The following is an 18414-nucleotide window of genomic DNA, read 5'->3' on the forward strand; positions in this document are numbered from 1 at the left end:
TCATCGTAGACCCTAATCAATTAAGGTTAACACGAAAAAACCAACTTATTGTCCATAAGAGGATATTTTTTGTAATCATTGCATAACGAAGTAATGAAATTGATGTATCCTCCGTTAATACGTCCAAGCAATTTTGGACTTATGCACATTTGTTTAGAAAGAAACATAAGTAGACGCTGATACACACTAATACACATAAATATACTAAACTGATTTACAGCAAAAGTTTCAACTCGAAAAGTTTTTTCTATAAAAATTACGTTTATTGCGAAGAAGATGAAAAAAGAAGACGCAAAGTAATACTTTAAACTCTGATATGAACAACATGACACATATTACGTATAATTAACATGATGGTAATATGGTCAACATCAAAACACTCTTTAACGTTTGACCCTATTTTAAGGCTTCAAAAGTGCACCCGAAGCTATTACACATACGCAAACACACATACACATGCACATGCATAATTTTATATTTACCATCCTCGGCGAGGAAAAGTTCTGAAGACCTTAAATTTTTCGAAATTCAAATGAATGCTTAGCTTTGCTTCATTATTCTGTGGTCTGCGACTTTTTCGGCATGCGTAATGACTGTAATTACCTGCACAACCGTTTACACCTTTGAAAATGTGTAATGTAAAAAAAGATTTTCGTTTTGACCATTAGCACCAGAAAGTTTTTATTTTTTTTTATTTTTTTTTGATTTTTGGTATAATATTACAAGGATCTTCTCTTCTTGTAAAGTATTTCCTTTTTTATGCTGTTTCTCTCTGTTTTGGTGGAATTTTTACCAGCTGCAGCTACTGTCATTGTGCATGAAATTAACAAGAACTTATTATAATTCAGACGGTATATTATCTTTACTTTTGAGTAAGAGCATCATCGAAAACTTAACGGTATGCTAAATGCATTGTTTCGTTTGTAAAGTCAACATACATTGAACATTGAATATGAGCACAAGTAGTAAGCAAGGCTTACTAAAAGTTAATTTTAAAAGAGGACTTGATGCGCTTCTTATGCCCTATTTAATGAAAGATGTTTTTGTGCATTATTGATTCGTTCCAAGGTGGGCATAATTTTCTTACTTATTATATCCTACAGCATTTGTGAGACAACGGTCTATTAAGTTTATGCGGATGTATATAGCGCCCGAAAGGGCCTGAAACAGACTCATCGTTTATTACGCTGATGAATTCATGACCATTTTATAAACTTGTCTGTCCGTCTAAGTATATTCTCGGGTTTAACGTACAGGCCGCAATTTTTGAAATACGCTGATGAAATTTGGTAGACTGGCGTTTTTTGGCCCTAAGCATAAACACTATTCCAAATGGTTCAGATCGGACCCCCTTTCGACCACTTCCCACACAACGCTTTATTTTAAAGTCTGGTGATATGAATCATTGTAGGATGATGTAGGATACTTAATGATGGGTCGTGGCCGAATATTGTGTTTTTACTTGTTTCATATAAGGCTTTACGCGATGAGTACGATAAGTAGAAAACGGGTTGTAATTGCAATTTAAATACGTTAAGGCTCTCATTACATATTAAAAATAAATTACGGAAAGCAAGGATTTCGGTAAAACTAGAAAATTTTCAAATTTTCTTATATGTGCGGATACATATTTACAAATCTATACATGTTTACACGTCCAGTACTTACTTACGTTAAAAAAATATTATATTTTTGCTTATGACCAACTAGGATAAGTCCTAATGGATTGGAAAGATTTAAATATGCATTATTTTGAAATTGAAATTTTTTAATGCATATGTATAGGTGCTATAGGTGATTTTGGATGAAACGATTATATAAACGCTAAAAAATATATGCATGAGATTAGTAGTATTAAGAGAAATGTTCATTGCAGAGCGCAAAGAGGAGCACATGAATGTTCTACAAACTGCGATAAAAGTTTGTTACGGTTAACTAACCATAACCATGGCATCCTATATTGATATAAGCGAGATATATTTTGTGAAATCTTTTCAAATATTAAATTGAACGTCGAACGATAATGAGATGAACTGAAGGACTGTAAGAAAATGTTACAATGCCTTTGTTATGAATAAATCTGTCTTAAGAGACACATTAGTTATTCACGCAGCTGTCATATAAAAGATATATTCAAACATATACATATATATATATACATATAGATAGGTTCTCATTTCATACATCTACAACGCATCTATAACATGAAAAAAGTAAGAGAGAAATTACACGACATCAACTTATTTATTGTTATTCTCAATTAATATATCGAAAAATAAAGAATTTTATTCGGAATAAATTGAAAATTTCTTTTACCTTTTAAAATAATTAATGCGTTTTAATACGAAGGATAACAGTAGTAAAAGCAAGCAACGAATACCATCAACAATACTGCAGGTTGCCATATGTGTACCTACACGTTATTGGTATTGAACGTAAGGGGTTTGCAGGGTTTTGCAGAGAGGTTTTTTAATCTTATAGATAGGCAATATCGATTATTAAACACCCTGCACCACTTCGTACAATGCAATTCTTAATCAGGAATAAACAAAAGTTTTATCTGTTGTTGCCATGAAGAGACTACATTTTTATATCTAGAGAGACGGGTGGAGAGTAAGGAAACGGGCACACAAATCCAAACCCTAATTCAATAAGCTTATTTTTGTTTCTTCGTGGACATATTAGGTTTGTGCGGCTGTATGTATGTAACAGCCAAAAAAAATTGAGATAGATACACCTTTTATTACACCGTTAACCTGTATGTCCGCCTGTCTATCTTGTTTTTTGTGTTCAACATACAGGCGGAAATTTTTAAAATATTTTGATGAAATTCGGCAAACGGACGTGTTCGGGACCAAAGAAGAACGCTGTTGAAAATGGTTCCGATCGGACCACTTTTTCGATAACTGGTCTTATAAAGACTTATATGGATAATTGTAGACTTGTGCAGGCTATTTAACGGTGGCCCGTGCACTATGGTATTTTCATTTGTTTAAATATGAAATAATAAAATTTTGACATTATTGTCGTATAAAAGGTTACTTTTCATAAGTGTTCTTACGTACGAATGAGTCCGAAAAAGTTCAAACTTAATGCCAGTATTTTGAAATATGATATCAATCTTTTCGACAAATTTCTATCGAGTACTGAGGAGTTGTGTCTGTTGCTGTACTATCCGTAGAAGTAGCCGATCAGGTAAGAATCGTGACTGCCAAGTCTTTATGCATGAGTTCAAATCTCAATGAGGTAGAGTTTACTGTAGTCGTAGTAAGTGCTTATTCGGTTGTGCTCTTCCACTTTCCTCAATTTTTTCCAAAGGTCACCCTTCTACACGAATGGAGTACTAGTCATATTGTATAAAAGAATTGGGGAAAAAATTCTCTCACATGGACGGATGGGAAGGCAGACTTAAATCAATTTAAAAAATTTTTCAGAATCGATCGATATAATTAAAATGAGGCACGTCTCAAGTCTTTTAGGATGTTGCAATGTCGTACAAATTACTTGAAACAACGTATAACAATTAAACAAACAATACAAGAATGTGCAATAATAATGTGCTCACAATAAACGGCACGATAATCTTGGGATGCGAGAAGCACGCAAACGACAATCGGATCGGTACTGACTGACTGACTTAAGCTGGTTTTTTTCCCGCAACTTTTTGTCGTATACTTTGCATGCTGGCGAATTTAAGCCTATCTATCTATCTCTCAATAAAACGAAAGGAAAACAACAAGAAAACGTACATTCAAATCAGAATATTTTTCAAGGGGGAGGGGAGAGCTGGGCAGAGCCTAAATTAAACCCCAACTGTAGAAGAGACTTTCACGCTGAAAGAACTGTTATTTTTCCGTCCAATGCTGTACTGTAAACTAACAATAATTAAATAAATATTTACGGGAGTTTTTTTTTTTTTTTTGGGAATAAGACCTTTTTTTAAAATTTGTTTTATTTTTTTTTTTTTTTTTTTTTTCTTTTTTTTTTTTTTTTTTTTTTTTTTTTGATTATATTTTTGCAACAAATTGATTTTAAGGCTTCTATGATAAATTTTTGCAAAGATTTGCATATTGTATTGCCTGCAACATTAGCTGGTTAGGCGTACATTCATGCATACAATTGCATACAGCTGTGCACATTTTAGTTATTTGAATCATCAGAAATTCAGCACACGACAAATAAATGGTTATGGATTTGTGTCACCATTTCTCGTATGTTATGAATATATGTACATAATATACATATATGTATACATATAAAATGCATTTATTCCGTCGTTTTTTTCCTTTTCTTTTAACCGATTTTGTGCATTTACTTTTTTTTTATTCCAAAACAAGGCGTAACTAAATTTATATATTTGAATTCAAAAAAAAAAAAAGAGAGCACACAAAGAGGAAAAGAAAAAAAATATAACAAAAATTAAATAAATGCTATTCCGCACCATTGAATGCGACATGAAATCTCATCGTGAATGAATGAATGTGTGTGTTGGAATTATTTGCTTTTGTCAATTTAAATTAACACAAAATTTGTATAGTTCTGCACTAAGCCTTTTATATATGGTATGTACGTGTGCACACATACACACACGCACATATACTCACACATGCTCATTCACACACATATACGCGTGTACCTAAAGCAAATCCTTGTTGTTTATTATATTTTTATGAAAAAAAGGAAAAAATGTCAAAATTCATGTTATTATGCAAACACAACAGTCCTGCCTTCGGCGCATTCAACTTGCTCTCTTACTTTCAACAAAATTTCATATTTTTACTAACGCAATAAAAATAATAATAATTATGATTATTGTTTTTTGTGCAGTAAATTATGTTGAAAAGTTTTCGCAAACATCTTCCAAAATACATCATAATTATTTTTCTACAAAACAACTGCAATTTATCCTCAGGCAAATGCAAGTTGAATTTAAAATTCAAATAATTTTATTAACATTTAATGTCTGTGAACTCACGTATACACTGCTTATACCGTGCACAGTATACACAGTTGGTAGAGAAAAAGAATTTCTTTCAAAGTTTCCCTCGATTTACTAAAAGAATAGGAAATATAACAAGAAATCATTCTTGAGTAAATAAAGAGAGAACATAACAGAGGAAACAACAAAAAACCCAAAATTTTTTTTGATATTAAAATTGGCGAATGAATTCAATTTACGTTTTTTTCTCCTTTATAAATGACCAGAAAAAAAAACGAAAATGCAGTTCGCCCTGCAATAAAGTTAAATAGAGGCGAGGCTTTCGAAAAAGTTTTTTTGATATAAAGCACATATCCTTGACTTATGGTTCCCCCTTTGCGAGAAACTTTTATTAACTAACTATAGTCGATGGTATGGCATTGATTTTGTGCCGCGACTTGAAAGATCTGTTGTACCCGGTCATAGCCCTAAGCCTAAAGCTTTGGGAATCTTACTAATTCCGTCACCTTCTTTGATTCGAAATACCATACTGCGTCTGAAGCGTTCGCCAAACAATTGTTGTCTAACACTGCAAATTATCGCAGGTATGATATTATGTTTCATTCTTTCCTTCGCAGAATCTGGATGAATCAGTATCACACATACTCCTAGTACGACAAACTTCGCAAAGCATCGAATCTAGAATTTTATGTTTCTATCATCAGTCCAAAAAACGAGCGTATCGCTTTTGTGTTTCGTCAAGCTTTGCTAGCTCAAAAAGGAAATCCATAAACCGTTCGTTGATTATGAACTCATATTCTGAATGTTCACTACAAGAACCCTTCCAAATTAAATTTGTAACGAATTCATTATTCAATCGTAAGTTCTTACTAACATACATCAACATACCTCCTATTATGTAATTACTTTAAGTCGCATTAAGTGGTGACAGTAAAGCATTCACAAGGCGAAAGAAAGGGTTCAATGTATGTGGAGGAATATCAATCAATTCAAATCCTTTTTTAAAATTCGTCTTCATTTTTGCGAACTAGAGAATGTTTTCCACACACACTACACAGTTGGGCAGGTGGACAGATGGACAGACGAACAGGCATACACGCTCGTTCGCATTTCGAATTTGAAACTGGCCAAGAATACGTGAATATACTTTTAGGGGCTTTTCAAGTTTGTTTCTGCCCGTTATAAAGGTAATGAAAAAAAAATGAAATTTTGATATACTATAATATTAGGTAGGCGTGGTCAATTTTTGGACTGGTACTATAGCATCGCCCATAGGATATACCTTCAAATTATTGTAGGTTTATCTGTTTTGTATGAGTAGTGAGCCAAAATCTAATTTTTTATTGCTTTTGAAAAACCGAAGAGTTTTCAGCTTACGTAGTGCTGTGGGTTCATGCTTCGACGGATTGGTCTATTTTCGATATCAGTCTGCGTGTAAGAGCTTCTAATATTTCTGCCAATATTTCGTTTTCTGCACTTTTGCAGTCAGTAGACACTACACAACCCATAGACGGACATTCTTAAATCGATTCAGAATTTGATGGTGTTTAAGGATATATATAGCCGAAGGTGCCTTCTGGACGTTGCAAACATTTTGACAAAGTGAATATAGCCCTCCTCCTTCGATGATGGATATAATAGTTTCATAATAGGAGCAACACTTACGTAACACCGCAACACAATTCAGAAAGCTTGACCTTCGTAAGTTAGAAAAAAGTTTACACAGAAAATTTAATCAAAAAAAAATCGACAGGGGTATTGACCACGCTGCTCGTATGTTCATCCTAACCTCCCGCCATCCCGACATCCAATTAATATCAAGAAAATCAAGATCAAGATATTTTCAAGCTTCCGCCTTGATCAAATTATTGCAACAAACGAACAGAATACTAAACATTAGCTATTGATTTAAAAATGTTTTTTTTTTTATTTTTTAATTCTTTGTTTTTCCCCTTAATTTCAATGCACATAAAATGGATAATTTTAATATTCAGAAATTGAAATTCAATTTACATACAATTACAACTAGTCAACGAATTCATAAAGGAACAGAGAAAAACATATTATTTGTAAATGTAAATTAGTTGTGAATTCGATAATATGCCAAATGTTGATTTCGTATCGAAATTACGCGATTGGCATCATGGCACCAATTTCGCACCTACGTACCATAATAATAATAAATAATAATAAAAAATAAAACAAAAAAATATATGAAAATATATTAAAAAAAAAAAAAAATAATTAAAATTTATAAGAGCAGGAAATGTAATCGTGAAAGCAGCTGAAAATGAGTTGAGAATATTAACCTATCGTGCTTTCTCCATCCCCTTTAATCGTCCCATCCACCGTCCATCACCGAACCCTCTCTCTCTCTCTCTCTCTCTCTCTCTCTCCATCTCCTGTCGCACAGACCACACATTACATAGCTGTGATCATATGGCTATCATCCTCGTTCACATTATTAATTAATTTCCCATTGACTTTATAGTTATTATGGCCTGCGGGAATTACGTCAGCAATTTTCTCGTTTTTTGAGCTATGATCTTTCTGATTTCCATTATTATTGCTATTATTTACTAAGTATGCATTTTGTGTAAGTGTTGCGGATGGCGGTGGCGAGTCACGTTCTTCGTTTTCCTCATAAATGATATCGCAGCTGGTCGGTATAGTTTTTGGCGGAGGTTTTTTTATCTGTTTTGATTTCTTATTATTTTTACTATTTAGGACGTTACAATCGTTACCGTTTCGTTGCAGTTCGTTCATTTGTATTTGCATTTCCCGCAGGCGATCAGTGAGTAAATAGAGATCGCGTTCTTGGGCTTCACAGCGGCTACGCAACTCAGAGATTTCTCGAAGATCCTCAGGTCGCGGATCACGTCGCTCGTAACGCATGCGCATCTCTTCAAATAGATTTGTTAGGCAACGACATTTACGGTGCAGTTGTTCGATTTCGTTGGCATTATTAATGTCTCGTTTGTCTAACACAGCCTTCTCAGCATCATAAGCTGATCTTAAGTCTTTTAGATCACGTTTATGTTGCAATTCTAGTTCCTTCACATTGTCTTCGCAATCTTTCAATTTTTTGCGATGTTTTTCGGTTAACTCTTGCAGGGCCTCTTCTTTCTCGCTTAACAATTGCTCTTTCATTTTTCCAATTTCCTTTTGATGCTTGGACGTTATTTCGTGCGAAGCAATATTCATTTTCTTCGCAAATTCATCTTTCATTTCGTCTAAGCGTTTTTCGAAACGTTCTTCCATTTCTTGTTTTTCACTTTCAAATTGTTTACGTAAATCATTTTCTAAAGCCTCGCGTTTTTCTTCTTCGCGGCACATGGCCACTTGATAGTCACGATCGGCTCGTTCAAGATGCATCCGAATTTGTAATAAAGCATTATCGGATTTCTCTCGCAACTCTAAAAAATCATCAGTTTTTAGTTCAAGTCTTTCCTGAACTTCAGTTAATTCAGCGCGCAATTCATCTTCGTTAGCTGTGTAACGATTGGTGATTGCACGTAATTCTTCTATATGTTCGGTTTGAAGTTTGTCAAGGGCGTCTCGCCTTTCGTCGATATAAACCGATTCAAGTTCGTTCTTCAGTCTTGTCATTTCGGTGTACAGTTTGTCTTCCCAAAAAGCAGCCGCTTCGTTACGCACTTCGTCAATACGATATAACATCTGACGCTCTTTGTCATATAAAGTTCGATCACATTTGATTTTGATTTTTTCAACATTTTCGATTTGTTCTTGTAAATTATCGTTAGCCGCCGTTAAATCACTTTTAAGATTTTCAATTTGCTCAACTAGACTACGAATGGAGTGCTCTTGTTCGGTGACTACACCGCGTAAAGAATTTACTTGAGCCTGAAAGTGACGTAAATCATCAACTTCTTTACAACGTTCCTCCAATTCATTCTCCAATCGTTCAACTTTTTCAACGGCTACTTTACGTTCACGTTCGGCATTATCGGTTTTATCTTTGCACTGTTTCTGCATTTGCCGTAACTGCCACTCGCAATCCGTCATAATAGATTCCTCACGATCTTGCAATTAAGCAAATAAGAAAATATATATATATTTGTGTATATATATATATATATATATATGAGTTTTCTTAAATCAAAATGGAGAAGATTCCTTCTTACCCATATTATGAGTACGGAGCATCTCAAATTGTTTTTGCCACCGGTCTTCGCATATTTTACGCTCATTTTCCGAATTTTCCAAAGCGTTCTTTAATATCCTTATTTGCTCCTCTAAGTCGACGCGTATCGTTTCAATTTCTTTACGCCATTTTTCCACTTCATTTTGCGCCACCATTAATTGACTATGTAAACTACTTGCTAAACTTTGAGTTTCTTTGTACTGATCTTGCAGTTCATGATATTGCGTTTCGAGTTCATCTGAGAAGGACCAAAATTAGTTAAAAAGCTCTTTCATTGCTGTTTATTCATAAACTTAAAAAAAAAACCACGCACACACACACACACATATACACACACACCATATTTCTTTTTGAACTCATCTTCCCATTCATCGTAACGGTGCCGTAAATTGTTTTTCTCATCTTCCAGTAATTTCAACTTTTTCCTAACGTATTCATCGTCCCTTTGCGCTGCATTTAATTCACCCTGCAGTCCTGTTAAATGAGTGAATAAACATAGAAAATATATTGAGTATGTATGTATCTCGTGTTTCTATTCTATTCCTTAAGTATACACTAATTTTATTTACTGTCAACATTCCAAGTTTTTGCCGATAAATCCTGCTCTAAATTTTCTATTTTTAATTGCATTTCATTAATTTTGCCTTCAAGGCTTTGCACATTCTTATGGGCATCTTCCAATTGTATATGAAACTGTGATTTTTGCTCCTGCAATTCTTGTCTGCAATTAAAAACACATTAAAACTTGTTTATTTTCGTATGGGGTGCATTTAATTTTTATTTATTATGTGATTCTTTTAATGGCAAATAAAAACTTTTCCCCATATATGTATGTATATATATACATATTCGTACAATTTGATTGGAAACACAATGCTTCTAAAACCAAAAAAAGAGCAGAGCGCGTTTTATAGTCAAAGTTCCATGAAAAGAGCTCATCATGTGTTCATGTGATTTCGTTTTGTTCTGAAGAACTGATCGTTTGAGAAAAATGTCATGAAAATATGAATTCATAATTTCATAATCTAATTTGAAAAGACCTGTTAGGTGTTGAGACGATTAATTGCCTTCGACGATTAAATTATGTAAAGTGTTAGGAAGGATAACTGTCACCTAAGTGGCTAGATGGAAAAATCATTCCAAACTGCATTTATATTATTATTATTACACTATGATTAATTTAGACAGAGAAATAAATTCTAAGACTAAAGCAGTCGCATCGAAGACTTTCAGCGGGTTTGAAAACTTTTAAAAACATTGAGTTGTTAGTCGAGATTCTTTGCTTTCTTGACCACGCAGGCAGATGAAAAACTCTTATGAAAAAAAAGGTCTTCTGCACAAACTGTTTAATAATATATTGGAGTAAAAATCTGCCGTAAAAACTGTTTGGGATTGCGATTCCTCTTATTAGAGGGTAATAAAAAATTGTCCGAATATATGGTTTACATTTCATTTTCATTTATCCACTTATGAAGTATCTATAAAGTTATAAGCCTGTTACCCCCTACCAACATTTGTATATTGTATTAAATACGTTGAAGGTTCGTTAATATTGTTTTGAACAAATGTAAATTTTTTGCTTTATCTCTATAAAGCAGAAAGGTGTCATCTGCATATGCAAAAAAAGTGGTTGTTACCAACCACATCCCCAAGATCATATGCGAAGAGATTACACAATAGGGGAGCCAAATTGGAACCTTGCGGTGTACGGGACGTACTCTCTCAGTTAGGGAAGAGTTAGAGTAGATAGGGAGCGATAAGAGCACAGCTGCTACTAACTCTGATATTTCTACTCTGACTCTAATGGACTCCGTGACGGAGATTAAAAGTTTCGCAATGCAATGCGATCATACCAAAAGCCGAATTGGGTATAATGCAGGGCATTACTCCTTCATTGCATTAAAAATGTAGTAATCCTCTTGATCATGGTGTAATAACGAAATGATACTTGAATCAATGGAATTTCCAACTTTGCTATATCCGGCAGACATACTACAAACTATTTCCGATCAATCTATGCATATCATGATGTTCGTCGTCAAAAATGGTTTTTGAAATGATGAGCATATCTGTTGTCATAGAGCGAGCTAGTGTGTTGATCTGCTATTTGGAATGGAAGCTTTTATTTTGTGATATTAAAAATAATTATGCAAGCAGTGCATGGATTGACAAAGGATTGGCGCAGAAAAAATAGAAAGCGAAGTAGGATTATTTAAGCCCCCTTTCCATTTTAATCACTTAAAGACACGGGCTTCGAAGAACTGCAAACTCCTTCGATATCTACTTTTTTTCTGCTTTGAATTGCCGAAAAGATGATGAGTAAATCTAAGATATTAAAATTTAAAAATTACTTTTTACTTCTACTTGTAAACAATGTATTATTTATTAATTGGAAGCAAACAATTACTTAACGCGATCTAGTCTAAAGAGAATTTTATTTTACTTCGCTCTCTTTCAAACAAATTACGCAGTATTTGAAATTGCGTACAATTTTTGGCTAAATTAAAAGAGATATTGAATATTGAGAAAAAATCGGTTACAAGATAGTGCACGCAAACCTAATAATTATTCAACAATAATTTCAACATTTGCATATTTCAAAATATTATGATAGAAAGCAGAAGACATACGCATGAAATGCGCAAATAAACACACATTATGGAGTAGAACGCCAAACGTTCTCATTTCACACACAATGCACTAAAATCATTACATTTGTTGGCCGGCACTCTACAATCAATTTGCAATTGTTACAAATATCCAGTACGTTGTAAGAGAAATTCACACACCTACACATACTTTATGAAATGATTATCATTGGTCCGGTTTACCGTTAAATACCTATTAAGGAAAATTAGCTGTAGAAATATGCAGTCCCTTCACAAAACGCCTATATAATAATATCATTGAACCCCCTGCACCACTTCGCTTAATGTAACGAAACAAATAAAATAAGCCGTTGTATGGGAGGTTATCGAAGAAGCGCTCCAATCCGAACCAATTTTAGCGTTTGTGTCTGGGTCAAATATCTGCTACTCCATGTGTCTAGCTTCGCCAACTAAAGAAATTGAACGAAGCATAGCTACCAAAAGGGCCAGCAATAGCGATTAAAAGGCGAAAAGTCATCCACTTGCATGACAACGTTCGGCTGCACGTTTCAAGAGTTGCCAAGGGTACAAAGTTGCAGCTCGAATGGGAAGTTCTGCGCCAGCCAGCGCACTCACCACACATAGTATGCCTTGGCTGGCACGCGGTCTTGAAAAGCAGAAGAAGTACGCAACTGGATCACTGTCAAACCAATATCATTCTTTCGACGCGATAGCGCCAATTTACCAGATCAAAGTAGACGCAAGCACCTAATGGATATTATCTCTATGAAAGATTCAATTTGAAAGCCAAATAGGCGGTAGATATGCAACATATTTTTTAAAACGTATCAAGCTTTTTTATTGGTATTCTTTTTGACATATCTAACCTGCTAAACTTTGCAGGCTTACGGTCATCTGCAGTACACAAATCTACTTCATATTTTCCGATAAATCTGAGAGTTAAAGTGTGAATCCGCACATCCGAACGCTTTCATTTTTCATATTTTTCATTCTATTCTAAGCAATTTTCACGTCCTCCTCTATTTACCATTACCAACCATCGACCTTTCAAGAACTTGCCGTCTGAAATAAATTTAAAATTTTCAAATTTTCTTTATTGATTTGCATTAAAAAATAAGCGTTTTCTTCATATAAAAAAATGCTCTTAAAAAGAGTTCAAGTGTATTATTTCTAGTTAATCTACAAGCGCCTGCTTTTTCTAATGCATGCATTGATTTAGTTACATGAGTCATTTTAATAAGTTCTGTATCCGTTTATGGGAGAGAGAAGAAAAGATAATGAAAAATATTACATACAAAGACGAAAGAATTTTCGTCAAACTTTCATAATGCATAGCACAGCCAATTGGTTCCAATGCTTAAGTTAAAAAAGAAAAAATTCAATTTTTTAAGCAAAATTTTTAAAAATCACTAAATGAAATTAAAACGTCAATCATTGGAAATTTTTGTTTGAAATTTTTTTTGAGTTTTTGTTGACCTAGGAAATGAATGATTTGTAGCCAAAATGCTTAGTAGTTAAGCTCGCGAACCTCTACATGGGTACTTCCAACAAGTCTTTAGTCTTTAAGTACAGATGTGCAGTATTTCAAAGTTCGATGTAAGATAGCGATTGTTTTCCAAATTCACACATACATTCACATTTTTTCAAAAAAAAAAAAAAGCGCAAGATCGACAAGTACGTGTATTCGCTCATGAAGGAATAAAAAGCTTCAGCGATCATACATACATACATACATACATTCATACATTCATACTTCTGCATATACAATAAAGTGAAAACATTCAACAGCGATATTCCCACGCCTCACTATAGGAATTTTTTTATTTAGGAAAATATTTTTAAAAGAATCATAAAAAACTCGAGCTGATTTTCGTAACGACCGACCTATACATGAACATACATATAAACAATGTATATAAATATTTTCAGAAATTATTTTGCTCTAAATTTGCCGGTTATATCAGCAAATACAAGCAACAACAAACATTGAAAATAAACGGCAACGATTATTCAATATTTGAAATGAAAAAAATCAATCTCGTAGAAATTTCATACAAAGTGTTCTCTATCAAAAAAAAAAAAATGGATTTCACTTAAGAAATCCAAAGAAACTTTCTCTTACAATGTAGAATTGAAGAAACAAAGACACTTTAGATTTCTATGTAATCTTCGCTATGTATGCTAATTGCGTTGAATCTTTCTTTACATCAAAGTAAGTTACTACTACTTTTCAATATGCTTGGAAGACCTGGAGATGTACAATGGGGCCGAGGGTTACATTTTGGGTTTAATGCTTTGCAGCATCTGCAAACTTTGGGAGCAATCGAATTTGAAAAACAAACAGACAGTATGGTATGCGGAAAATATATTTCCCCTAAAAGAATCTTAATGAATCTTCCTCGAAATATGACAATTTAAGTTACAGCCCAGACCTGGATAAAAACATGTACATGTAACAGTGGGCAAGAAAACTCGTCTTGTGTGGTATCCTAAAGACACGATACATGTCCTATTCTTTCGATCGAATTGGGAGTCACGTCAGAAATATCTTCATCGATTAATTGAATGTCCTGCCTTGTGGAAGGCAAGAGATGACCAGGCACGATACACATATTTCATTTCGTATCCTTTCAATTAAGTTGTGAGTCACGTCAGAAATAAGTCTATGGATTGGCAAAAGAGCCCAACTGGACTACGATAAGGATCTTGCACTTTAGAACATCCTCTTTTCAGCCATCAGGCTGCACATAGTAACCGTAATTCATTATTTTACTGAATTACATCTACATTACATAATTATGTAATGCATACAATGTATATGTATGTATACGAAAGACTCATGTTTTAACTATACTACTATTTTGTGGCAGATAAGTTAATTTATTTAAAGTACACAAGTGGAAAAAGAAAATTTTTGAAAATAGGTTTCTTTTCTATTATTTCCTGCATTATTTGTTGTTGCAAGTTGATATTGGATGCGTGGACCCTTCAAAATGATTTAAAATGTCCCCTACCCTAGTCCCCTCCCTATTTCTGCTAGTCCGTCTGCTTGTGTTATGTATGTCCTCGTGACCAAGCGCTCAGCCTGCATTAAGGCAAAGAAAGCGGTACGCAGTATAGGAGACCTCAGGTGTGGCACGGTATACAATAGCCCAGGGAATAATATTAGTCCGTCCGAAAAGAAAGTTTCGAGAGTCCGTCTACCTCCATAAGGATTTCTGCATGTGATTCTCTTGAGTATAGCCGTCTATGGGTTATTTGTTATATAGAAAGAAAAAAAAACGATTACTACGGAACTAGCTAGCCCTATAATGGCATGACACATTCGATTGTTCGTTACGACCTCCGACTCTCTGACCTTTGGACAATGTTACTATTACATAATATTCCGGTACACAAAAATAGCGCCAAACGACTTTGTCTAGATGGCTGAAAGCACGACTTTCTGTTATACATTGGTTATCTAAATTTTCTGCAAAAATATCTCAAGCAACTGTTTATAATAAAAAAAGTATAAAAACAAGACGAGTATACCGCCATCTTACAGTGGTGTGTATAAAAAAAATAGAAAAACCTCTAGAAAATAGGCCAAATCTTAAAAATGTAAGTCAAAAACATGCACCGATGTCGCTCTGCCCCTTTTTAGGTTTCGTTTGTGCTATTTTCTTAGGAATGGGAGATTATCGCATTGCATGGACTATGTATGCTGAGAGAAACCACTTCCGAAGAATCACTTAATAAATAAATTCTTTTTTTGCAGTTTTTTTCTTACTTTAACTTTTCCGCTTGTAAATCATTTTCTGATATATGCTTACTTCTCCTCAATGGTATCTCAGTGATTTCGATTGAATCACTTTGTGTGCTACCATTAATGCTATCGTTTGTTTTCAGCTTATTGCGCTGACCCTCAAGGTGTATGGGTATAAAGTGTACATTTCCACAATTGTTGCTTTCAGCTCCGTTTATATTAATAATATCACATTCTGTATCAGTCGAAGATGTAGAAGAAGAATTAACATTCGATTGTGTTGCAGAGGAAGAACTACTGCTACTACTGCCGCTAGAGTTGGTCGACTCGACAACCACATCTGGCAAACTTATGCTTTCAATGCAAACCAAGCGTTCAGCAGATTCATGATAAGCATGCGGCGCGTCGATAAAGTCTTGTAAATCATCGCATTGAGTTAAAGTCTCGTCGCAATCGGTGGAATTATTGTCACGCACAAAAGGTAACCGTTGCTGCTGGAAGTAGTCGTGTTTTTGCTGATGCGAGCCTGCATTTGTGCTGCAATGATAGTTTGCAGACGTGGCCAGAGAGTCACCCATACCAGAATCAAGAAAACTGTTACTTGAGTTTAGGTCACTTTCATTTGTATTGCTTTTGAGCAGCGGCAAAGGTTCGTCGGGAGTACATGAACTTGAATGTTTTGCTAGTACGGTTTTTAAACAGTCTGACCGATCGGCATCAACAAACTCTTCGTCTTCTTCTTCTTCTTTACTGCTATCAACATCATCTTTTTCTTCATCATTTTCATCGTCTTCGTCTTCTTGGTCGTCTTCTTCGTTTTCTTCTTGTTCTGGTACATCTTCTAATTTGTTTTGATTGCAACGCATTTGATTATACGGGAAGGCGGTGGGAGGAGAATAATGATGTGTATTTGTTTTTTGCTGTTCATAATTTAATATTTCCTCATTTTGTGTATCCACAAAAATTTCTTGACGATTTTCCGTTTCAAAATCAAAAAATTCCTCTTTCTCATTTAAATTTCTTTCAACGCATTGAACTTCTTCATGGCTACTACTACTGAAGGCGTCATCATTACTGCAATCACTCACTGTTATTAAAGGCACTTGAGTGTCGTTTAGCGACAATGCTGACGATGACGATGTTTCACGTTCACGTTTACTTCCGGTACTTGAACCTTCAGATATTGAATTGAAAGATTCACGATTACTTGACGGTAATGACGGATAGTTTGAAGTGTTATTCGATTCACACTTAGTAGTTTTCTGACCCATTGCCACCATATGCACGTGATTTTCGTTGTTATTATTATTATTATTATTATTATTATTATTGAAATTTCTTACATCTGTTATAATAACACTATTTGGATCATATTGGTTTAATCCGGCAGATCCTACGAAAGCGTCATTTGCATAATTGTAGTTATTTATGAACTGAGGGCAATCGCTAGTCCCTTTATTTTCTTTTTGTATTACTTGCGCGTACACACTGCCGTTTTGCTCGGTGCATGAAGAACGAATAATATTAGCCGTCTCTTTATTTTTAGCGATATTACCACCTCTTAGTTCGTTAACTCTCTCATCGATATGATCACAATTTGCATCTCTTTTTGGCGAAGTGCTAGAGTAATGGCAATTCTCTCCGGCTGAATTACTTTGATGTTTAAGCACTTCACTCTCGACATCATCGTCATCATTATTATCACAATCATTATTATCATTATGATCGCTATCGTCACCGTCATTTTCATTATTATTATTCACTTTGACTTGGTTGAAATTCTTTAGGCTATTATTAGACGTCGTCATTTGATAAGTATTTGTGGTTGAACAACTCGCGGGGCCGGTGTTGCTACTACTTTCAAGGTGTGCGATAGCTTTTATTTCATAGGCAGTATTTTTTACAGCATAATTATTATTACTACTTGGATCGTTGCAAATGGCATCATTTCTTTTCTCTTCTTCTTCTGAGTTTGTTGAGGGTGAACAATGATTATTTCGAATAATTGAGGCAACAGGTGCAGGCGGTGGCTGTTTAGTTTTCGTTTGCTGTTGCAGCTGCTGTTGATTAGTTTGCTGCTGAGTTGAATTCGATGAATTTTGTAACGAATGATTTCGGTTACGATTATGATTACGTCCACGCGCCATAAAATAGAATAAAACTTTTTAACAACTTTCTTTAACACCGTTAAAAAAACTAATTTCTTTTTCACTCACGCATTTAATTTCTAAGAGTTGAGAAAAAAAAAAAAAAAAAAAAAAAAGACAAAAAAGAACAAAAAAAATTTATCTTCTTTACGTCTCCTTAATATTATTCCACTAGAATGCCTTAGTATGTAGACTTAAGTCTAAATAAAAGTCGTCTGTATCATAGAAATTTCGTTAATAAACTGCATTAATTGAGTATTCGCGTCGCTCGTTGCTCGGCCAATTTAACGGGAGACAACAATTTGACAATTATTTCGATTATTGCCTCCCATCGAGAGTCAATGTTGAGGTATTGATTTGATTTTAATCGATTCGATTTGTCTCGTTTTCGTTGCCAATGCGATTATTGCATAGGTAGGTAATGCGTATATATTAGTGTATATGTACGTTTGATTGTGTGCGAAAGTAATTATGTTTATTTAATTCTTTTTTGTTTTTTTTTTCAATTTTTTTTTATTTTTTTTTTTTTATATTTTTCTATTAGTTGTCGCGTTTGCCTATTGCCTTTGTTTTGATGCCACTGCTGGTTCGTTTCAACTAAATTGGTTCGATTGCAGATCGTCGCCATTACCAAGAGCATCAATCTTTTTTCCTTAATAAGCGACTGCTAATCATCGCGGTACTTCTTACACCCTACGTGCCTTAGTGCATTACCAGACAGCAGACTAGGTGTACTACGCTCGATATACGGCTAATCAAGTTTACACTATTTGTGTCTTTCTTTGAGCATTGGAACGTTTCACGCA

At 34.4% G+C, this 18414-nt stretch overlaps 1 protein-coding gene across 2 annotated transcripts; it reads right to left on the minus strand.

Moving 5' to 3' along the window:
* Positions 1–6854: 6854 nt before the first annotated feature.
* Positions 6855–18136, minus strand: LOC119638457 (putative uncharacterized protein DDB_G0282133). 2 transcript variants are annotated; one of them, XR_005247439.1, is made up of 6 exons: positions 15486–18136; positions 9674–9825; positions 9444–9578; positions 9085–9342; positions 7249–8982; positions 6855–7100 (listed from the first exon to the last, which is right to left on the minus strand). XR_005247439.1 is itself a non-coding variant. In XM_038035242.1 (5 exons), the coding sequence occupies exons 1-5, from the start codon at positions 17606–17608 to the stop codon at positions 7361–7363; spliced, it is 4290 nt and encodes a 1429-aa protein (XP_037891170.1). In that variant the 5' UTR covers positions 17609–18136; the 3' UTR covers positions 6855–7360. The 2 variants fall into 2 exon arrangements, 1 of the variants encoding a protein (XP_037891170.1); XM_038035242.1 differs by having other exon boundaries at positions 6855–8982.
* Between the last annotated feature and the right edge of the window lie 278 nt (positions 18137–18414).

This window comes from Glossina fuscipes, unplaced genomic scaffold, assembly GCF_014805625.2.
Source record: "Glossina fuscipes isolate IAEA_lab_2018 unplaced genomic scaffold, Yale_Gfus_2 89, whole genome shotgun sequence".
Taxonomy (NCBI): domain Eukaryota; kingdom Metazoa; phylum Arthropoda; class Insecta; order Diptera; family Glossinidae; genus Glossina; species Glossina fuscipes.

Bases quoted from the DNA above. Each gene is read 5' to 3' on its own strand.
- LOC119638457 (XM_038035242.1), bottom strand. From the start codon at position 17,608: ATGGCGCGTGGACGTAATCATAATCGTAACCGAAATCATTCGTTACAA. The intron at 9,826-15,485 runs GTAAGAAAAAAA...TTTTAATTGCAG, and splicing joins TTACAAGCGGAAAAGTTAAA to ACAAGAATTGCAGGAGCAAA. The intron at 9,343-9,443 runs GTGTGTGTGTAT...GGTCCTTCTCAG, and splicing joins TGAGTTCAAAAAGAAATATG to ATGAACTCGAAACGCAATAT.